General features: G+C 43.0%; 1 protein-coding gene across 1 annotated transcript in view; it reads right to left on the reverse strand.

The window, feature by feature from the left end:
* The window catches only part of LOC128731309 (proteoglycan Cow), a 64754-nt gene that overhangs the window by 11030 nt on the left and 29392 nt on the right, over positions 1 to 24332 (reverse strand). Inside the window, exons 2-5 of the mRNA XM_053824419.1 lie at positions 12250 to 12367; positions 6496 to 6598; positions 3768 to 3800; positions 2665 to 3125 (exon numbers count right to left, since the gene is read on the reverse strand). Of these exons, the coding sequence (XP_053680394.1) occupies positions 2665 to 3125; positions 3768 to 3800; positions 6496 to 6598; positions 12250 to 12367 (715 nt within the window). The remainder of the gene's footprint in view (positions 1 to 2664; positions 3126 to 3767; positions 3801 to 6495; positions 6599 to 12249; positions 12368 to 24332) is intronic.

Below are 24332 nucleotides of genomic sequence, written 5' to 3' on the forward strand. Positions count from 1 at the left end.
CTTCAATGATTGATGATAGTGTGTTCATCGTGTGCAGCACGTGTCGTGGCGTCTTTTGTGATCAAAGGCCTTCAATCTACCCCAGGCGCAGTGAAAAGAATGACCTAAAAAAAGAAAGCAGGATTTCGAACTCCATATTTTCTGAGCTGGCCGCTTTTCCGAGGTGGAAGGGATCCTATTTTACACCCAAGCATGGTACCGGTTCCACAGTCGGCAGCGTTCTTGGAATGTCGGTACGGAAATTAAAAATGTTTCCCACTTGTTTCACCGTAGAATGGCAAAAAAAAAACGATGCTCATAGTGCCTGGGAATGAGCCATTCCGTATGTTGGAGCTTGGAGTAGCAAAGAAAAAAAAAGAGAGAACACTAGCAGGACGATCGCAACTGCCGACTAAAATAGGACTTGCTCATTCCACCATCTTGCATTGTTCGAATGGCAAGCTGCATGGGGAACAGAAACAACTAGAAAAAAAGGCATTTCACAACGGCACCCGCAACTTCATCATCACATTCATGATCGTCGGTAGCTCGGAGGCATCATCATCAGCATAAGATGTCACCGGACCAAATACGGCGTGCTGCAGCCTGCGTCTAGCAAAGCCAGCGCTGATGTATGGTCAGGCGGTCCTGGCCACCCTGGGTCTGTGCTGGGCCAAGTGGTTCCGGATAATGGAGCCTGCCCGCGAATGAAAGGAAAAAGAATGAAAAGCAAGCGAGAAGCCCAACAAAACATGGCCACTCTTCGGATGGGACGCTTCCGGGCCAAACAGTGCGGTTAGGGCTGCGTTTCGCTCGCACAATAAAGCTGACAAACATCGGACCGCCGCCAGTGCCCTCAGGTTGGCATGTGCCTCAAGTGAAATGTAATCGGCATCGACGCGGCTGGGTTCCGCGAATAGAAAACAGCTTTCGTAACGGGCGCTGCTGGCGAACCGTACCGCACAATTGCGCGGACCGTAAGCAAGTAAACATAATTTAAATTGCTTTTTTTCCCTTCACTCGCACGCCGTGGCACTACCGTGGCCCTGCCGCGTGGCAGAACAGCATCCACGTAAGGCAGCCTTCATCCTGTCGTATCCTGTTTTTTGCTGCTGCTATTTTCGTTGGCCCACCCCTGCGCTGTAAGAGATACTGGCGTTGTCTTTGCGCGCGTTCTCAGGAAATATACTGCCGCACGCGAAGCGGGGACTACACGGCACTTTTATGAACCATGTACACGGAGAACCTTTGCCGGAGGTGCGCGAAAATGTGCAAGTGTTTGTTCGCGTCCGTGTTTTCCCCGTACCTCCGGGAGGCTTTCGTGAATTTATGAATTTCGCTAGCATGCCCGTGACATAAATTCTTGGCCTGCGTGTGCATGGCGTCTTGGGGACACGACAGATCAACGTGGTTGTGGCGTGGAAGGTGAGAACGGTCGCAGGCAAACGGCCGGACATAAGATTATTGCAATAATTTATGAAATAGCCGGTTCTATCTGGCAGAAACAGAATCGTAGCATCCGGAGAAGCGCAAGTAAAAATTTCCATCTGGAATTTCGTAAGGTACATAATGTATCGTGTTAGGTCATCTGATAAAACAGGTTTACGCGTAAGCAGATTATGAGCAGTGCCTTTTTTAAGACATAAGCTTTTAAGTGGGTTTGCTTGACTTTGTTCAGAAAATGCACGTTACTCAAAAACATAGGAGAATCATATATTTCAAATGATTCAAGCAATCTGGATAGCATTTTCAGGAATTTTGCCCTTAGAAAGACTGTTTGTGTTCGTCTTTCTGACATTTCCCAGTTCACGGTGTTCGCTTCAACACGGAGCACCAAAGCACACAGCACAACAAGGAGCGTTCTGCTGGTGTTCACGGTTTCATGCGAACTGAGCATGCCATGTTTCAGAGCTTGCAGCAACAGAGCAAAGTCCATGTAGTGTTGCAGGTGTGGCGAAACACTGCGTAACCGTATTTACCGTAAGGCGAATAGCCGATGTGGGATAAAGGGCACATTGGTGAAAAACTGGGCGGCGTGGCACTGTTTATTAACGGTTGACATGAAATTAAAAAGCAAAACAAACTCGTGGCCCGTTAATCGAAGTTAATTAAAAGCAAGCCAACGTAATTGCTGGAAGCATGGCAGGTAAAATCCGGCACGGCTAGCAGCGGTTGTTCGTGGAATGGCTCGCTCTGGTAGCAGTGAGCATGTCCGGAACAAGCACAGCTACTAAATCATCCGCAAGCTGTTTTGCTTGTTAGCTATTGGAGTTTGCCCTGGTATAAGAACAAAACGGAAGCGGTTTTTAGGCGATGAGTCTTTGTGGAGTGAGCTGATTTAAACATTGGTACGCCAAGGTCTGCAAACCTGCAGATTATAAGTGATTAACAAAAGGCCGGAAGCTTGACAGAGACTGTTTAATGATTCCACCTCGACACAAGACTCAACTGCCAACATGAGCTCGAAAATCATAGCTTACATTTCCAGAGAAAGCGCTATTGCTTTTCATCCAATCTAGAGTATGTGGGAGTGAGCATTGTTAGGACTGCTGTTGATGAACTATGTACTCTTTTCACTCGCATGTTTTTTTTTTGTAGAGGCTTAGCATCAACTACATTAGACTGCCATAAATCGGGATGACGATTTCGGCGAAAACCGAGCCTATTTCGTTCGAAAATGCTTACCTTTGCAAGGACAGAAGCCCGCGCAGTTGACTTTGACGTCGGTGTTGTGGATGCAGTTGTGGTATTCCAACCGGCAGACCGACGAGTACGTCCAGTTGTCGTTGCCGCACAGGTAGGTCGGCTTCACTACTGGGCATGGTTTGCAGTCCTCCTCCTTCTCGCTGTCGTAGAACACGTCGTCATCCTGCGACGAGCTTTCGTCGTCCTCGCGCTCTTCCTGTTCCAGTCCACTGCTTGTGCCACCGTTCGCGTTGCTTCCGGTACTGCTATCCCCACTGGCCGCCATCAGTGCCATGCTGCCGGTTTCGGCGCCAACGCCTGCAGGCACATTTCCACCACCGGTCCCGCTTAGGCTGGATGCGGCAACAGCAGCCGCTGCCGCGGCTGCTTGTGCTTCCGCTTCCGCTTTGCGCTTTGCTTCCTCCTCCTCAAAGTACTTGCTTTTGGTGATTATTTCCTCCCTGCAGGTGTCGATGGCAGAAGTAGGCAGAAGTATGAAAAAGCAAGATAAAGAGAATGAGCACAAAAGCAATAAGCCAGCAGTGGTTCATCGCGACTCGCAATGACCGAATCCCACCGCCAGCGCATTCTGGATGATTGATTACGATAGCGGTGCGCCAGTATTGCGACGAGCCATGTTTCATTAGCAATCGAAGTGAATGAAACCAGTTGATTGGAAGATGATGATAAGAGTGAAATCAATGCGAACATGCAATATTCGATTATCCAAACACCAACTAATCAGAGTAGAGGGACTAACGTAATGAGCTGTTTAAGTAGGGCTAGCAAAAGGTAACATTCGCTAAAAAATTGCCATTTTAGATGGTCAAAAACATACGGCTAAGGTTATTCAATTGTAAATTTTATTCCGGCTTAAATAAAAAAAATGATGGCAGTATGAAAATACTGCTTTACATACAATTAAACAAGGTAAAAAGTATAAAATATCAATCGCTTAGATCGCTTAGACCAAGGATGTAAAATCATGTTTGTATTTGCAAAAAATGTCAAGCAACTTATTTCAATCTAAGATTATTTTAAACCAATGTACGAATACTGTTATACACACACATACAATTTTTAGAATAAGTTTAATACATCACCTGTTTGCAAGTGAATTATAGCTGCTGATGAACCTACGAAAACGAAAAAAAAGGATGTATTAGATTTATTTAATTACGGCAAATTCATACGTTTCTGACGAAACGAATATGTGGATATTTATGATTGAATCAAGCTTTTATAGAAGGTCGATTTCAATATCCCATATGACATGGAAAGTGCATCACATATTTCTAATTCAGGAACTTTGTTTGACTTTGTTTTTCGCATTTTCCATTTCGTTTATAAGTTTGTCAGTTGATAGAGTTGAAGTTTTAAGTGCTGTTGCATTTCGTTTTTCATTTCAATTATCGCTAGACCAGTGCAGTAAGCTACCAGAAGTGGTTCCAGGTCTGCTATATACCGTACCAATATAATCAAATGAAGGACTTAAAATATCGAAAATTTCAAAAGCCTGAAAGTATTTCAGTGCTTTTATATTTTTTGATTAGCCAGTCAGTAAAAGTTCTCCGTACAAAAAAAAGAGTAAATATGAAGTATTGTGGACAAATTGCACTCGGTTAAAGTCGATTTCGCACGTGTTGAGACTTTTTCGCTAACCCGTTAATGAGCGTTGCACGTGCTTATGGCAAGCAATTTCCAACGTCTCGTAAAGTTAGGAAAGACCTAAACGCCCTACGCCAATCGCAAACAGCCGTCCACATTGGACCGGTGCTGCTCAAGCACAGCCGTGGTGTGTTTGTGTATTGTATCGTCCACCATTTTGGCTCCGAAAATGGCGTTGCAATTTAATTTGCTCACCAACCGCATCGTACCATCGATTCACACGGCACCCTGGGCGACAAAGTAGCGAAACAAATGCCAAGAAACTCTGGAGGTCCTTCTTCATCGTTGTTCAGCGAGATCTTTTATTTTTCTCCTTGAACGCTTGCTCGCTTCTCTCGAGAGCACAAACACGGGACCGTGGCTCGGTTCGAAGCGGCCCAAAACTCAATCAGCGCCCATTTTGCTACACCTTTTCGCAAGAATTTGCATTTGCAATGTAGGAAATTTAGCTTTCATCTTGGTGGTACGCGCCACACGGCGAAGACACACTGTTAAGGCAATGGAAATTATTCCTCTCTTGTCGGTTCAAAATTCTTGTTGCACGGCACGTCATCCCGAGTGTTTTCTTTTCTCTTCAATCGGGTTTAGTTGTTGCTTCGAAATTCCGCTCCAGATATTGAAAAGTGAATTAATGAACTTGTCCGGCACGTTGGCCTTTCCCATGCGATGACAGCCGGGTAAACACTGGTGCTGATGGAAACAATAAATATTTCCATTAAACTTCCCCCCGTATCAAGTTAACCTTTTTAGATACACTCTTTCCTTCCTCTTTGTTTATATTTTCCTCTCTCTTTTTTTCTTTTTATGCATACAAAATGTCGTAGGCATTGTGGAAATATATTCAGTTGTAAGTTAGATTGCCAGCTATGCACAGCGAAAGCTAAAGCCTTCATCGGGTGACAGTTTTTTTTTCGCGTGTCATGTTGAGCCACAAAATAATCAACAATTTTTTCAATTTTTTAAACCTGTTCCCGGTATCCGATAATTCCAATCCAATGCGGTCATACCCATAGTGATGAAGGTTTAAAACGCGCCTTTGAGGACTGGCACGGGATGCAAAATGTTCGTTTTAAATTAATTGAAAAACAAAATTCAAATACTTGGCCGAACCATGGAGCAAGAAGAAGCGAAAGCGCAAAACAGACTCCAAGAGCGAGTGGTAGTGAGGGAAAAAAGCAATTTTCGACCATTTGTTATCCGATTTGCCTCCGGGAGTTGGAAAAACACAATCAAACGCCCACAATACGACGGACGAAAATAAAGCAGATTCCAATTGTTCTGCCACCCGTGTACGTGGGAAAAGTTAGTTAGTAGAAGTATTTGCACCTCACCGGTGAAGGTTGGAGGAAAGAACCGAACATACCAGAAACAGCAACGGCTGAACCGATGAGATGTAGGAAATAGGTAATGGATTTCTCCCATCGGGCGCATTACGTTTATGCTGTTAGCGGAAACCCTGCGTCCATTCCTAGCCCCTTGTCACTCATCGAGAGTCGGTGGAGTTCGCGGAATTCGTTCATCCCAGCGAAGCCGTCAAATTGTGAGCAAACATTCCGACGCTTTTTGCTGTGCGTGCGTGTGTTTCGGGAGGGGTTTCACGCGCTGCCGGTAAATGAAAACATTGCGAAAATTGAAGGCAACGAACACGAAAACAAAGCACAATGAAATGAAAAAAATAAAATAAAATAAAAATAAACAAACAAATGTCGCGCCCATAAAATCACCAGGTGGCAGCTTGAGGTACAGATTGCTCGCATCAGCCTCAACCGGTGTCAGGAGCAATCAAGGAATTCGTGGAAAGACCCGGACGAGTGCGAGAGAGATGCTCTCAATGAAGCACAAGTAACCGGCACACGTTTCCGGTGGAACTGGGCTTTTTCTTTACCAAAAGAAATGAAAGCTTTTCGCAGCGGGATCTACTCGCTAGAGACACATTTCTTCTTCTCCTCGGTACTTCGGGCGTATTGGGATGGGAGCCTAGAGTGACGCAAAACAACAATAACAGCAAACCCACAAATTCGAGCAAATGGTTCCATTGTCCTCGAAAAGGTGAGAACAGAAGTAAAATTGGGTAGGTACGGTAAGTAGAATGCCAGACGAACGTTCAGGTGACGGGACTGTTTGGCTCAGTAACTTGGTTTAGGAAGCATGCGAAGGACTTACTTGTTCTTGTGGAGTTCCTTTTTTGAAACGCAGACGGCCGTGTATGCGTCCTCCAGCAGGCAAAGCTCTTTCTTCTTGCAGTTGAGCGGTTTGCAGAGATCACCTGCAGAGGTAAGAAAGTAAAGAGAGAATGAGAGAGAGATTGGAGGGGGGGGGGCAGATAGGAGCTGTGTGAGAGAGCGATGAACAAATATAGAGCATATATAAGAAGTTGTAGTATTTTATAAATTGGCACCCATAGCCAAAAGGGCGATGAGCCTTTGAGTCTTTTCAAAGCAAAACTCCACTGAAATGAACCCGGGGATAACCAATAAATGTATGATACCATGCTCAGATTGGAACCATCGAGCTTTAAGTGGATTGACAGCTGAGATTTCATTTCTATAATGATGCAAAAACAAAGAGAAAAGCTCATTTCTTTCAAATAACTCTCGTCGCAAGGCTAGAACACTGCTAATCGGATGTGTAATGTTGGTCATGAACTTGAGGATGAAACAGAAACAAAAAAGCTCAAAAATACGCATGTGAGCTGCCATGTGAACCAATGTTGATCATGAGGAACCAATGAATCTTCAAATGATAAATGATGTTCCAAACTTTAAAAAAACCATTGGTAACATTATTGGGTTTGATAAATTAAATTTTTCTTTTAGTACAATGTTCTACGTAGTGGCTGTCATGAAATATATGGCTAACGAATGAACATTAAACATAAGAATGTAATTCAAGTAAGTAAGTAACTTAAAGTATAATTTCCCAACACGTACACGCATACGACCGAATGCTTTGCAAATGTCTTCCTTCGCCAATTCAAGCATTGATGGGCGATTCGAACCATTGGAAACCTGTTGGGAGTTGATAGGAATAATCTCCCAAACGTGCCGAACGGAAAGGGCGGGACCACACCACTCCCACTGATGCCGAGTTGCAATTCAGTATCACTGCCAGTGGCAGAGTAGTAGCAGCATCTAATCAAGCGAGGCTGTCGCTAGCGAGAATGTGAAATTACAGCTGCAATTTCGTTCGGACGAATGAATTTGGAGACGATTTGGTTGTAAATTGGGTCCACCTTTGTAGATAGAGCCATCGTCATTGCCAATGGAAATCAATCGAACCTACCATCAGGTACTGGAAACCGTGTATCAACGACCTATGTCATCATATGTCTTTGTGGAAAATTGCTTTCTTTCTTTTCTATTGTGTATAACAAAATATCATTTTTCTAACTAAATACACTGACTCTGAGAATGTATGAATTCTGTAATTTTTACATTTCACAGTAAATTTACAATAAAAAGCAATATAGTATATTTTAAAGTACAAAATGACATAGCACAGTAATACACAGTATGCATAGTACAGTATACAACAACTAATCAGGTTAAGAGCCGATTTGGGTGGAAACACTGGTGTGATGGCAGCAAAACCCTAACGAGAGTGGCGTAAGGTGTCGTTAATTCATTATTTTTGAGTTTATTATCAATATCGACTCCAAATGGTTGATGGTGATACGCTTAATATAGTTGCTGTATAAACTTTGATCAACTTGTTACCCATGCAGTCATTCTGAGCTAGGCAACCGGATAACGTATAGCGTGAAAATATCGAGCAATAGAACGACGGTAAAAGAAATCATGTTAGTAACCATGCCGCTCCTTTGCAATTTCATTGTTGTTCGTGTGCGTCATTCCATATTGGTATTAATTCTCTCTATCGAATGTTTTGTATTTTTTACTGTCAGCGCACAATCAAGGTCAGGCTGGGTGACGCAACGAGTGCGACGTTCACATTTGGCCGGCATAGTCTGTGTTATCCTGAATGAGGCCATCATGAACTCGACAAGCACGTTACCACCGGTTCGTATCGACTGCACCATAGCGACCGCAGACGTCATGCTACCGTTGAAGGTGGCTTAGCTTTAGGGTGTGATTGGCTCGCCTGACAGTGCATTTGTGGAACCACCGGATGGTATTATGCAAATTTATTCATAATAACCGCGAGCATGCAGATGAGTTTAGAACGCCATGTGGAATGTTGGGCGAGCGTCTGGGCAGAACAGTTTCCAAGGGCATACCACCTAACGGTGTTCCAAGGGCTTTTCCAGGCTAACAACGGTTGGTTTGCAAATGAAAATTGATTCGATACGGCGTAGTAAAGCTAGTGGATGGATTCAAAGCATACTAGCTATAAACTGCCGCATGGTAAGGGCCACGTTGGAGAATAGAATCATGAGCTCGTCGGCGAATCAGCAATTCCCTTGGAAGTTGTGTGGGTTTCTTCATTTAATCGCAAGAAATATGTGAATGAGAATATTTTGAGAGCAAAGTAAAGAATGTAATGTTTGACAGGATATTAAGCAGAATGATGTTTTCTTTGAGCCGTGTTTACGCACGTTGCGTAACTTCAAATATAACAGTATCAAGTAAATCACTAGGCGTCTCCATTGCTGAAGCAAACCAGGCGCCTCCATTGCTGAAGCAAAACAGGCGTCTCCATTTGGTGGCTGTGTCGTGAGAAGATGTAGCGGTTTTATTTTTTTAAGCCAAGAAACATTAGAAACATGGCATGGTAAAATACTTAAATTATTAGTTTGTTTAATTGTTAATACTTTAATAGTAAATCAGCTTGACACGCATGTTCAAAAGAATTGAGGAATTCATGTAAATAGCACATTTTGTGATCTCATTATGAATAAAACGCTATTTGGATATATGTTTGCATTTTTCCAATATACTATATAGTATTTTTTAGCGATATTCGTATAGATCTCATAAGAGACCGGGTATTAAGATCTCGTTAAAATTTTGTTCATACTGAAAATTTCTTTCAACGGAGCGTGATGTATAACTTTACTACCCACCCTATCTTAGTATGATGATGATGATGTGTGATGAAAAACAAGGAGCTAAAATAGCGTCACGGAAGAAAAAGAAACAATGAAGCGCAAAACTGCGAGCACAACTGCTTGCAGATGCTGCCAATGAAGTTGCATACTTTGGTAGGTGGACGCGTTTTGGTAGCGTATGGAAGATGCTACTAGGTTAAGATGCAGAGGAAAACTTGAAAATGATCTCGTAAATTTCTCCCAATACATTCGAATAACCGACCGTACGAATAGTGGAAAAACACAAGACTGATGCATTGCAACAGATGTAGTAACGGGCATTCCGGTGCAGAGAAGCCAGAACACAGAGAAGCATACTATCCATGCGGAAAGAATTATGCAAAAACTTTTGCTTTCTCAACTTGATGACTCATGCTTGGATAACTGAAATGTGGCAACCGTTTCTTGTACCTCAATTCGTGCGCCTCTAAGTTATGCAGAACCCGTCACACCAACAGAATGTAACCTAGTTAGGCATTGGAAACGATGTATCAGGTTCATTGAAGTAGTAAACGTGCGAAACTATGGTGATGGAGATTTTTGAGACGAAGACATTATAAGGTGCACGGTACCTCCATTCTATCAATCCATTCATCAAACGGTTACAAAGCTGTGTAAGGGTAGCATATACTTCCATCCATCTAGTGCAATATCTTTTATAAGTACACATTCAGCAATAAAATTGTGCCTGCAACCATCCACAATATTTTTAAGACGTTGAAAATACGTTCATGTAACGTTGCATTATCAGATTTTATCGGATGAACTTATAGATATCCTGCACATTTCTGATCAAAATTAGAATTAGAAGCTCAAACAAAAGCCATCGTGCTACATTAACAACCATAATTAATTCAACAATGACTCTTCACGTCAATTAATAAGTACTTTGCCATACTACAACATTACTTCAATTTGCCGAAGAACAAACAATTTATTCTTAGCTATGATGAACAATCTATATATCTAAATTATAATAAAATATTATATAATGTGTCTTCCCCGTACATCCTCAGAACGCTCCACTATATCCTGCCTAATGATTTTCGGCTTCGGGCCATGCTAAGCTCTATAAATCCCGATCAGCCAGCAAACGAGGCTATTAGCAGTTCAATGCGTTAGATAGCGTAGCACGACCACCCACGAGACACAATATGCACAGCATAGTGGTTGTAATGGTGCCCCAAACATCGTTTGTGAGGCGTGCCGTTCCAAGAGTTCAGCTTACCAACCTGACCTGAACGTCTTTAGTGTTCACTTGGTGCCAGCTCACTGATTTCTCTTGAATAAAGTTACAAGCACATTGCTCCGGCGGAACCGCTATCGTATGCTGACACAGCAGATTCGCTGCTCTGCGAGGCCATTCCGTCGTTTGTAGTGCACTCTGGTGGATAATTTGGCGCAACTTTGTTGCCTTGCAAGCGGTACCGTGTTGAGTTTTGATTTTACGGCACTCTAGTGATATGCACCGGATGGATCTATGTGCATGTTCATGTATCACGCGCTCGTTTGTACATGTGCACACAATTATGTTCCATGTTAGGGAAAATATGCGCTGCTGGGTGGGATTTTGTGAACATCGGATACCCTGCTCCAGTCTGCTTTGAGCAACAGTCAGAGCTCCGGGTGATGTTGAGCTAGAATTTTTTAAAAGCGCCAACACGCCGCAAAAGACCGGCAGCTCAAGAATTCACGTAGGCCAAGAGCGTATAGCAGCACAAGATTATTCAATTGCCATGCTAGTTCCGTATTATGTTTTCCGGTACAAATCAACTGTATATGTATTAAATCACTAGATAGCTCTTTTACAAAAGATGTCGTGATGTTTTCCAAGCAGCATCATAACAAGATCTGCGGTTACATTTTGTTTTTACAATATTCTTAAACTAATAGCTGCTCTCTCTAGACAATTTCAATACTAAGTTGGTGTTAGCAAATGAACAAAATAGTATAAAATGTTGTAAGTTGATTCGCATCTCATTGAATACATCTACTTACTGTATGCTAGTAGCAATCAAGGCTAGGTTCTAACATTTTTATTCATTTTTCTATGTAATTGATACTGCTAATACAAGCGTTTGTTGATTAAAAAAGTAATATTACCACAAAACCTACGCCAAATCGGGTCTTCAAGCTCGGTCACACTCAGGGCCATATTCGCTTATGCAAATTACAATCTAGGATTACTGTTCAAAAGTGGACGCAAGAAGGCATAGAGTAATTCCATAATCAGCCGTAAAAAGTTACCGGAGTGGATGTTTTTGCTTTATTCGTTCGCTTCGTTTTTGTCACCCACTTTCCAGTGGGATCTTTCGAAAAAATAGCCGTGTACTTTAATGGCTGTTTCCAAGCCACCGTCTCTGGTCTGGCATCATTTCACCGCATTTAATTATCGACCCATGGCATAGAGGTGGGTCGAAGGAAAGCTGGTGGGCGATTACTATCGACTGTTCAGAAACCTCAACGGTTCGTGGGATCATTACTTTGGCGTAGAATAATACTATAATTAACACAGCTTAATTCCGTCCTCCGGTTTTAGCTCCCCATCGAGTGTAAACGTTGGTTTGAATAAAAAAGGGTGGACAGAAGGTGGTGACCTCTAAGCGGATTACGTTGTTGCATAAATCTTCAAGTAACCGCAAAAATACAACATCAGCATACAATTACAGCTCTGGAGGAGGATGTTAGCTTGATTCCAATATAAATAAAATCGATACTGAACTATTTTCGAGTCCATGGATATTTTTTGCCGAATGCATAATTATTCGTAAGTATAACATTTCCATTTTATGGACACAATTGTTAAGCTGATTGGTACACCAAAGAAAAATGATATACTTTAGCTTCTGCAAAACAATATCAATACTTACTTGAAGGATCATGAATCCACTTTTTCTTTTCTGAAATCATCTGTTGCTGATCCTGCTTAAGCTGCATGGCAGCCGCAGAATCTAGCTGTTGTTGCTGTTGCGGATTGGTTTTATCATCCTGTTGAAAAAATAAGAAAAAAAGCAAATTAATCAACAGGTAAATAAAAAAATATAGACCAGCACACGTTTTAGAAAAAAATAATTTTTTTTTGTACATGTGGATGGATTTGGATGCTCAAAAGCACTTAATTTCATCCCAAAAGAGATGTCAGTTAACCACAGACGTAGTTCTAAATGCTCCTAAAAACTCGATTCCAACAGCGTGTTATTGCTACTAACACAGATGGCTTGGAACGGATTAATTGCCATAAATAAATGTGCCACAGCCTGCTTTGGTCATTACCTTATTTGCTTTAAAAAGCAGACTGCAAAATTAATCGGACTGATTTAAACGAATACAAAATAGAATGAGGCGATAATTACAGCAAAGCAACATTTAATCATTTTGACAAATTATCGGGCAAACTTCAGTACCTAGTAGGTAATAATCAATGCACTGGTTTTTAGCGAACGAAATGATGCTCCAGCTGTGTGACCGTTTATCATGAGCCACGGGTGGTGATTCTATCGAAAGGAGATTAAAAATTAATGCCCAATTGATTTATGCAGGTTAAAAAAGCAAACATGGAGGGTGGTAATGGATTAACGGTAGAAGAGATCCTTTTGGAGCGAGCAGTATAGCACGTTTACTGAATTGATTGGGATATTATGAATGGAAATTAATCATAATTGTTATTGAATTCCGATATCCCCTGGTTGGTGTCAAGATAAATCTTATTACTCTTCATAGCAATAAATTGCCAATTCAGCTAAGAAAAGCCCTTTTAATAAATAATTTTTTATGTTGAAATATACACATCTGGCGATCTTTTCAATATTTAAATGTACGACATCTTTTCACACCATCTGCCAAAATATATGATCATTAATCGAAGCACCTAGAAAAGGGTTGAACATAAAACGTGGTGTGATTACCAATGTTGCCATATTGGGCCGTCTTGATGCCGTGGACGAATATTTTAGCAAGTATGTAATAGGATGGCACATTTTTGGAATAAAGAATTGTTTGACATAAAAATAATGTAAGTAGTAGTGTGACGATATGAACCATTAGTATTAAATAAAACTTACATATTTAAGCTAATCAAAACACGAATAAATAGCCTAAATAGCTAGGCGTTCATCTTATATAATCATTTTGTACAAAAAATCAGATGAAATTATATTTGAGAGTATAGGTTTTTATTGGACATTTATCTCAACTAAGATAACTTGCAACCATACTATTTAATAACAATAACATTTCATTTATATCGATCGTATTTATTCAGTGATTTTAGTGATTGATCGTATTTTTCACAATCAAAGCGTAGGCCTTAGGATAGTAGCATATTGAAAAATGAAAATACAAAAAATTACTACAAAGACTCTCAACGATAAGCGGGAACACAGTGGAATACTCTGCGAGAAATGGGTTCGCATGGTTTAACTTAATTAAACAAAAGGTCGTGTTCTAAAATAAAAATTTAATTACATCAAACCTTTGCGGTTGAGAGACAAAATGTCAATATCGTGACGTGCGGCAGTGGTTGTGGCCTTATTGCAACGAAAATTCCGAAGCATGTACGACACAATAAGTAGAAACGAGATGATTAAGGAAATTCAGACAAATTTCAAACTGTTGGGACCACGGCCTGGGTCTGCAGCGTACCAAAAAACAGTAACATCTGGCTTGCGGTGAACAGCGATAATTTATGATCATTTCATAATTTTCCTTTTAATCTACGAATCGTAAATCATGGGGAACGGAAATATGTTTAGGATTTGCACACCTCAGGTTCTAACACTTTGCATCAATGAATAATGTTCTGAATTGATTGACGAAATGAGAACGAAGAAGTAGTTCCCCATTTATGTATATATGCTCCGAGCAATAATCCCATATACTACAATAAGCTGGCAAAAACCAAGAATAAATTAATTTGATTATCATAAATCCATTTCCCACACAACATTAGATTGTTTCCAGGATAGGCTGACGAGAGCATGCTAACTATCGCTAATTATTCGCTTCACACGATCAAAGCATTATTTTCCATTATATTATCCTTATAAAACCTGTTATTATGTGATGTTTTATGAAAAACACACGTAGGCCTAAATTAAGTCAAATGAAACGCAAAATTTGTTGAAATTTGCTCAGTGATGACAAATTTTAAGCATCCGTATCGGTAAAATATATGAAGACACATGCTAACCATGCGAAAAGTTAAAAACATCCAGTTTTGTCTTGTTATACCGCTATCAAGGATTGACAATTGTTCATTTGATAATTTCATGATGGTAGTGATATATACATTGAAGCACCTCATTTTATGTAAGTAAAATCTAAAAAGTAAAACTTATTGCTAGCACCAATATGTCTCGTTTTGCATAAATATCACAGCTTGCAAACAAGAAGATCAGTTTTTGTTATTACAATGCTCAATAAGAATGAATGGAATAGGTTACCTGCGTTCAGATATGATTCTGTAACATACTTAGTTGAATGGTAAAATTTTACATAGCATCTGGCAGCATCCAAGCATGAGTACGTATCGACGCTCATATCGATAACCAGTGTGCTGATACTACTTGTGGCCGGCAAGTCGTTTGATGTTTTGCGTATTTATTCATCTGGTAGTGTTTGCTTAGCTCGCTGTTCACCAAATTCGGTCTGCGACTAAGCAATAAAAAGAAACAACACCGCAATCGTTCAAGCCATCAACCAATTTCAGGCCTTGGTAGCGGCTCGCTACCGATTGTCAGCTCGAGTTCCTTGCGGGTGGCTTTGACACCACCGACATCCGGTTCGCTGTCATCACGCTGCTTGACAGCATTGTTGACATACCGGTGGCCACGGCCATGCCGTATGAGGGTAGTTGCGGTCGGCACTGGTGCAAATACAAACCCATTAGCAAATGGGGTTACATGGCGGCGATGGCGGGCGCATTGTTGTCGGGCCGGCTAGCGCAATGGTAACTTCATTAGGGTTCGGCCCTCCTGTCGGTGGAGCTCTGTTTATCTTCAATTATATCAGGCACGCTCCGTGCCACCAACATCCCTGGCCACATTCTAATCCAATTGCACCAGAGCTTTCCCCCCGGAAGGGACGAGTTGGTGCCGTTCGAACGTTTAATGCAATTAAAGTAAATTTTCTCCACCACACAGGGCGTGGACTGAACGTGGCATCAATGGATAAATATTTGCGGCAACCCTTGTAGGTGGACTAGGAAAGAATGCCAATACCGACTTGCAACAAACCTGTACAAACAAACCTAGATGCAGCTACAAACAAATGTGCAAAACCATCGTTGGTATTGATCTGATCAGGCCACGGTCAAGTGTCTTTCGCATCGTTTGAAATATTTTTCAAACTAGCTGGAATGCGATCGACCTTCCAATCATTTTAGCGTTTAATCCATCCTATTTTGCGCATTTTCCACCACCTCCCAGCTGCAGTGCCATTTGAAACAGTGCCAATAGCCAGCATCGCATAGGGTATCAAATCCAACTGTGTCGTTCTCGAGCCAAGGTACAAAAAAATTCTCACCGGATGCAGTCAACACCACGAACAATAAAGGACTGTTGCGTTAAAACCGTCAGCTAAAGGGAAACCCAAGCTTCATGCCCTAGAGGAAAGCGTGCCGCAGTTATTCCCAATCCGGAACTACCCATGCAAACGATGGCAGATTGGCAAGGTGAGCGAAAAATGGCCACTTTCTATGCGTATTTCTTTTCCACCGGTCTGCGTTAAACCAACGCATTTACGATTTTTTTTTGGTATGTAGAAACTGCACGTATGAAAGTCAACTTTCAAGAGGTACCAGATGTCAGGGAGGATTAAATTGCTTTCTGTTGAACCGAGTGAACTATTGGATGGACAAAAACATACATCAGCACGCTTGCGATGAAAAAGGATATTTGAGCGAAACAAGCGGTTTACGAGCCTGATTCCAATAAACTCCAACAAGAGGTATCATTGTGCACCATTCAAATAGGAGGATGTAAATAAAATTAAATTTGCACACACACTCTCCCAAATAGTGCCAGAGAAATCATTTCTGCGTAATGGATAGTATTGAGTGAGGGTGAGAACGGTTGAGTATCAGTTAGCAATTCAACGATAATGACGAGCAAAATCTGCAGGTATGATAAATTGTTGAACTTAAAAAATATGGCCTAATCGATGAGTGAACGACAGAAAGCATAGAAAGTATAAAATTTGCTTAAGATTTGATTCGACCTTGTAACAAATTGCGTTTCTCTTACAATCGAGCTTCTTTGGGTTTGAAAATCGTAGAGTAGTAAATTGGAAAGATTACAATTTTTTGATCAAAAATGGAACAATACTTGAAAAGATTAGTTGTTCAAAACGCTATCGATGCGTATAAAAAGTAAAACCCGACGAATGTAACATAAATTACCGGTATTAAAATGAGGGGTGATAATTGCAATTTACATTTATTCGCTTCCAAGTTCAATAGCATCAATTAATCAAGCAACACCAAGGACGGCACACATTGATTGATTTATTCGCCGTTGGTCACTAAATGGTCGACATTCGAGGTTGATGCTGAAAGACTCGACACCGGAATGAGTTAATTACAATTTATTGCCATTATTCATACAAGCGCTGTCTCTTCAGCACGCAAAATTAATGGCCACATTTCAAAGTCAATCGAAATATGCAGAACGAAGCAACAAACACCGACACATAAAAGTTAAAATGTACCCTTTCTGGCGTCCGCGACATTATCACTTGGTGTGCTCCGTGTCTCTTTGCATCCTTTCTGCTAGTGTCGTACTGTTTAGTAGACTTTCGTTTTTGCTTTTCATTTCCTTCGCAAACAGATGTAAAATGATCCCCACTGTGTGACAGAATGCTAAAATGGGATGGAAAAGTAATTAAATGCCCACCAACCAAGGGCCACCCCTTGAGTCTTTGGTCGATGATGAGTCATCGGCCGATTTTTTCGACCATTTTCGTTTCCACTGCCACTCTGTCTCTCCGTCGCCAGCCGTCTACCAGGCGCCAAGTGCACACTAAAGCCGGTGGAGAGCGCAGAGAGCATGAATAAAATTTAAATTTTGTAATTATTCCCATCCATCGCAATATATTCCTTGTGGCCCTTGCGCGGTGCTACTTTCCGGGCTGGGGCAGGATTTTCATCGCTTTATTACGAGCCCTTGCCAGGCACAAATTCGGTACCGGCAACGATTGACGGAAAAAGCCGTCCTTCGCCGACCCTCGACATCGCGGGCCGCCTCCGGAAGCGAAATGTTTGCCGGAAATTTGGCAAAAATTGCCTGTGAAGCGGTTTCACCGCCGAGGGTAATTTTTTCGCTTCCTTCGTTCCGATCCCGGCGGCTCCCGAGCGGTGACCGATAAAAAAGACGGTAATGTGAAACCTCATTTAAAACTCCATCACGCTGCTTAAGGAGTGCTGCGGGCCCGTCAGCACATACCCTGCTAGCGGTTCCTCCGCTGCATCACGACCACGAGGACCACGTGCCGGCTCCTTCTTTAAACACCGTCCGGAACGATGGTAGTGAAATAAAATTTTACGATGCACACACCATAGATTAAGTGAAAGTTTCGCTTCCGCCCACGAATCGATTGCGGGCTCGATCGAAACGCCCGACCGATCGGTCACCGTAGTACCATGCTGCTTTACGGCCACCGAACGCTGCTACGAGCCTTTTTCTGTTCCTGCCGACGGTAAAATAAACTCGCAACCTAAGCCAAAACGGATTAAGGCAGTCGATTGTCCCATGCTTGCTAGAGGTCAGGCGATAAAAAAATATATTGAAAAAAGGAGCAAAAAATGTAAATGACAGCCCTGGCATAGGGAGCCGGTGAGAGGCCATGCAGTTGCCTTTAGAAGGAAAGGAGGCCCTTTATGATCTTCGGTACTTCGCCGGCAAGTATCGTGCAGGGTCATGCCGGTATCCGAGAGACGAACCACACCTCGGTGAGTGCGCCTTGCTGCCGCAACGACAACCACGTAGAGGTACGGATGGGTGAGATGGAATTCATAAACATGCACATATCCTTTTATTGTTATTTACCAATTCACCCACACACACACACACACAGTGTGCTTCTGCTTTGTGGAAATCACAATGTATCAGCAACTAAAATTTCACCATAATATAAGAGATTTTCCAAAGAACATCGTTCAAAGTGTACTAAATTACGTAAACGTGCCGCTTGCTTTGTTTGATCCGCAAAATAAAAGGTGTATCATTATTCTGTGCCGTTGAAATCTCAACTCAAAATGTGCAATCGTTGGAAGGCAACGGAAGTAAACATCAGCGTGTGTTACAATCACACAGGCAAAATTTGTACAATGAAAATGAACGCACTGTATCGCATTTTTCGGAAGCAAACTGTGCCCGTTCAGCCACACACGGGGCATTCATTTTGCATAGCCGCTTCGTTGCTGCAAGGGCTTGTTGAAAGGAAAGCGGTACGTGGAAAAAATATAAAAGAAAACAAATAGCTATTTTCCTACCAGCGTGGCAGCATCAGTCAAAGCCAATTCCCGGCGAACGAGTATAAGGGATTATGATGATTCGAGTGGCGAAATTGAAAGCCAAAAGTGGCGGCTTGCTGGCGTAAAGGGAAACGATGGGAAATAGAAGGGAAAAAATATGCCCATACGCTCATAAGCCGAATCAAGCGGTTGCGTGCATGTAGATGAGGACATTTTGTTTGTTTTTATTTTGCTCCCATTCCTCCATCGGTGACGACCGAGAGAGGGTGGTTAAGTTTTGCATGGGAATGGTTATTTTCCGATGTGGCTTCATCATTTTTTCATAGTCTTCAACGGCTCTTGACGGCAATCCCGCTGGAGTATTCATGCGAAGGAATGTGAGTGCGCAAGAGCGAGCAAGCGATTGAAAGCGAGAGAAGGAGAGTAAACGAGAGAGAAGCCATGGAGGATTAGGGATTAGGGAGGCGGGGATCAACCATCGACGGAGGCAATTTTCGTCGTGCTTTACTTTTCGGCTCTCCTTGCGACGGTCCCGGGCGGTTTCGATATCCTTCGCCAAGGATGGATTGCTTTCGGTGCTGGCAACGAAGAGTAAAAAAATCGAAGCACACAGAAAACACACACAAAACCCCCTAAAGCTCACAGCTTCTTTATCCGCATTCGGATTACACAATATTTAGTGTCCGAGCTCCTGACGTGTACACGGCTACTCGATATTCCGCAGCAGATGGTTCTCGGCCACGGCCCTCCACCAGGTTCGTCCCGTGTGCGTGCCATGTTAACGGGAAGCGTCTTAGCAGGGCGAAAAGTTTCTTTCGTTCCCTTGGGACAAAGCAAGTGTTTCCGTTTCACTCGCCTGCTCGCGCTCAAAGCTGGCGTCTGAAAGGTCACGGAACGGAGCCCGAACAGAACAAACTTTGCCCCAAAAACATGACCGGCCATATCGGAGACACAGATGTGACAACGTGCGATGACAAATTCTGGAAAACGGGGCCCTCAAACCGTTGCCCAGGAGCGTATCGCGGCGCTAATCGATGGATACGACGATGTGAGCTCAACCGAGGCTCGGTGTGGTGTGCGCAGGCTGCATTAGAACGACTTCATTACAAATTGGTACCACAGAATGAGGCTTGTGCTGGGGGCTAACTGTAATGGGAAGTTCGAATCAATCATGGCGACATCCAGTGGGCCGAAATTGATTCCATAAATCATCATTACACAGGACGCATCCATACACTGGGTGTATTAAAATTGATGTATTGGTTTTGATCAGCTGATTAGCCGCTTTTGCGCTAATTGCAAGTATTCGCAAGACCGTAATGTGTACGAAAACTGAACCAATCATTCACACGATGTGGTTTTTGTCTTTTTTTGTCCCAAATCGTCCCAAAATAACTTAATAATTATAACGGTTAACAATATTCGCATGTTAATTCATAATTCTTCAACAACAAGTTTTGCTAGTTTTGTAAATAACATTTTGAAAACATCAACATAAATTGAGCAAAAAAAATTGGATACGAATCCACAAACAGTAGGAATGTGTTTCACCTAAATAAATTGTACATAAATATTGCATTGCTATAAAATGTAAACCAAATATTCGTTAATTATTCGAACAACACGTTCACCTAAAGTGGTAGCTGTGGTCAATTGTAATCCGTTGCCGTGCGAAACGAAATGGAAAGAGCCACTTTTTAATTGGTTAATATAATCAACCGATACAAGCAACGAGACCGAAGTGGAGAATCCTTTCGGGGCCATCAAAAAACATGTCGAATGAATTTTCCATCACAGCGTGTGCGATACAAAAAGAATAAAAAAAGCACACACATTTCGTTGGGAAAATTCTCCCGTCGGTAGTTTTAGCGGCGGAAAACCAACAAAATGACCATCATAATGCACACTGATGGCCTTTTTTCAGCCCCCATCTGTTTATGCACTGCTCTGGAATGGGAAAACCGGTTGCATTTTTTATGCTGACCATCCTTGCACTCTGCTACCAGCGCCTAGTGGCTGAGTTGTGAAGTGGATGGAAGTGTGGTTTAAAAATATCACTCTCCGCGCTGTTGGCGCTCGGGGATCGGTCGCTCGGGGACGTTTGGTAAGCTGCAGGCGAATGCCAATATGTCACCCACGTGTGTGTTTCTCTTTTGCTCGCTGCATTTCGAGCGCGAGTACGCTAAATTGCATTTTAACACGGCTCCATGAAAAGTACCAACGGTACTACCGGTTGCCAACTGACTGCCGAGTTCGCTAGCAACTTACCACACAGCGAGTGTTGACTGAAACGTGCAAAAAGCACGAGCTTTACGTATCGTGCGAGTGTGTCATTCATTTTACTCGGAAATGCAAGGTGTAGTTGGCTATTACTCGAACGCGTCTGTGCATATATCGTTTAACTACAGCGCGGTTCTGCGAGCAAAGCTTAATGCGTTGCTTCCACGTGCTTGTTTTTTTTCTGCCACCAAATGCTCTGGTGGGGATTTCCGGGTGTGTCAACGCTAAGCAAAACTACCAACGTCGTGGTTATGCTTGTAATTACGGGAAGAAAAAAAAAAGAATTACCAAGGTAAGCCAGCGAAAGGATAATAAAAGTAAATCGAAATAAGTCTCTTGGTGGGTATAATCCAAGGGCGATGTTCTTGCCACATCAAACCCAACCATCACGTCGTCGGAGAGTTCTCTGCGAGGAAAACAATTCTTTGTAGAATGGGTAAATTAATTACAACTTTCCCGAACGAAGGTAGCCGTAAATGAACATGCGGCCTGACATGTACATGTTTGCCAACGATGCTCACTTGATCCGGAATCTGAGCTATTAATCACAGTTTTGCATCAAGTGCACAGTTGCTGAAGCAGATTTCCACATAGTCGGACGTACATATTCACTTTAGACAGGCTGAGGTACCTGAGCTGAGTTTCCTGAAATCTCAGCATACAAAAAATAATCAACAGCACACATGATCCCAACACTTTAGGATGAAGAAACCAGTTTGTTTGAAGAGATCTTTAACTTTGCAGCAAAACATGTTTTAATTTAGAGTTAATTTAGTAAACCATGTAGGGCACTTCATTTTTGATTACACGCCCTCCGTATGAATGAGCTGCTTTTAAAGAAACCCACTCACGATAAAAAACAAGAAAATACATCAATACCCATTAACAATGGTTCGTTATTACTTTTATTGGAAAATCTCGTTACGGGCAGAATTGTTTGATCGTATTATAGTGACAGGCTGAAGTTGTTCGTTCTTTTGTTTTCATCGATGTCAAATTTCCAATTATCCAAAGAGAAAAGAAAATATTACCTTCAAAGAAAATAACATCTACAGTTCCACACGATTCCTCTGAATTGTTTAGCTTACACATGCGTATGTTTCCACGCATCAATGTGAGCTGTTTGATTTGTTCCAGCGCGCTGTTTGTGCCTGAGCACATGAAAATATGCTCCTGGAAGCAAGATACGTATAACAGCAGCTAAGCCATTTCCCAGACAACGGAACAGCGTTGCTACTCCCGCAGACACATTCCATTCCACGCGAGCACCAAGCGCGGGAAAAGAACGCCATCCGATTTACCCATTTTCGGACGGAGCCCACATCTTACGGTTCTGGGGAATTCCGTCTCCACAGTTTTCACGGGAACGCGCCCAACAGTCGCACGTGAAGGGGTTTTGCACCAACGCTGACACAATCGGCAGCTGTGGGGGTGGCACACGGTGGAAGGGTGAAAGTTTGCGGCAAGTATTTGCTCCATGCGAAGCTCCCCAGCTCGCCAGCTCTTCAGCTGAGGCTAAATACACTTCATCTTTGCCACCCGCGTCGTTTTGCCACCACACTGTCTACCCAAGCAGCAGTCGACAAAATCCAATTAAATTTCATGCCAACATTCAAAACAAAAGCGCAACAGCCGCAACCGACCGCCGTGCCCGTCAGGAGCCCCGTCAAGAGCGGACCCAAACGGCTCGCAGGACCCGGTGCCAGGACCGTAATCAAATTATGCTCCGCTCCCACGGCGCCCGTCCACTTCTCAGCCTCGGCACGTGCTAATCTGTGGGTCGTAAAATATAATATTCATGATGATGTGGGGTTAGGGATCCCCGAAAGCGGCTTCCAAATTTTCGATTGCAGCCTCCCGGCGGCCTGGTTTCAAACTGGCATGGAAACAACATCAACAATTACGCGCACGGGCTCGAACGACCCCAAGAAGGACTTTGGTGGGGTGAGTACCGTTACTAGCGAACTGCAACGCGACCCATTTTCCGAGGTGGACGTTACAGATGAAACGCGAGTCGATTCATGAAACTATTCGACAACGTAGCAAACAAACGGAAAGCACGAAAGAAATGCACCCCACATCGATAGTAAAGCAACCACGCAACTCCCTTCACGGTGTTGTCTATTTTCTAACAATTCAGCCAGAGCACCTTCCACCGCCAGGTTGCCGCTGTGCACAAACACAAAGCGGTAGGGCGTTTCATTCGAAGCGATTTTGGCACCAGCATGACAATATCCTGACAAAACGATCACCGGCGATTTGCAGGCGTTCGGGAGCGAAACTTCGACGATTGTTGTTTTATTATGCCGTTCCATCGTGCTGCTGGCAGCGACGAATGTCTCGATCCCTTCCCGACACCAAAGCTGCATCTGCAGCGCCAACTCGGAGCCGATGGAAATAAAAATATTATAGCGCTCTATAGCGGACGAGTGCTTTTTTCGCGTGCGCGGCGAACTGGAGAAAAAAAAATCTGATGGTCGGGCTTCCGCCAAGCAAGACGTTCATGGTGGTCTGGTGAAAGCTGCTGCTGGCGAACTCAAACGTGACGCCTGCCCAGACCGAGGCCATGTTTTGTGGCATCATTTGCGAACGAGTCGAATCCAGACTGTGTGATGGTATCGTAGCAGGCGATGGCGTAATGGCAGCTGTGCAGGAAGAAGAACAGGGAATATAGAACCGACAGGAAATCGCACTTTTCGTCGTCGTCATCGCGCAACGGTTGGATCAACCGCAGCCAGACACGTAGACGCCAAGCGATTTGAAGTGATCCATCATTAGCACGCACGAGGAACATTTTTTGTTCGCGCTCTTACCATACGAAGCGAAATTAATTTCGGACCAACGAGCGCGCCCGGGCACATTCCGGCGGCCAGATCAGATGTCATATTTGAGGATTTTTTCCTTGGGTGAGGTTCGACTCACGTTCCGCGAAAACCCACCAGGAGCATACGAGTTGAGCGCTGGGCAATCGATATTACGATGCAGGTGCGCACCAGCTAACCGCATTTCGCCGGAACTGTAGCGACCCACGAATCGTGAAAGTTCGCATCAAGAGCCCACGTATGGGTATGGTAACATAAGACGGTTTATTTCTTCGACAAACACTTTGGCTCGGTTCGGGGAAGCCAAGCGAAACCTTGAGGCGAGCGGATTCTTTTCTCAGCTTTGCCCGTTTCCGTGCAATAAGCACACATTCAGGGCACG

This window comes from Anopheles nili, chromosome 2, assembly GCF_943737925.1.
Source record: "Anopheles nili chromosome 2, idAnoNiliSN_F5_01, whole genome shotgun sequence".
Classification (NCBI taxonomy): domain Eukaryota; kingdom Metazoa; phylum Arthropoda; class Insecta; order Diptera; family Culicidae; genus Anopheles; species Anopheles nili.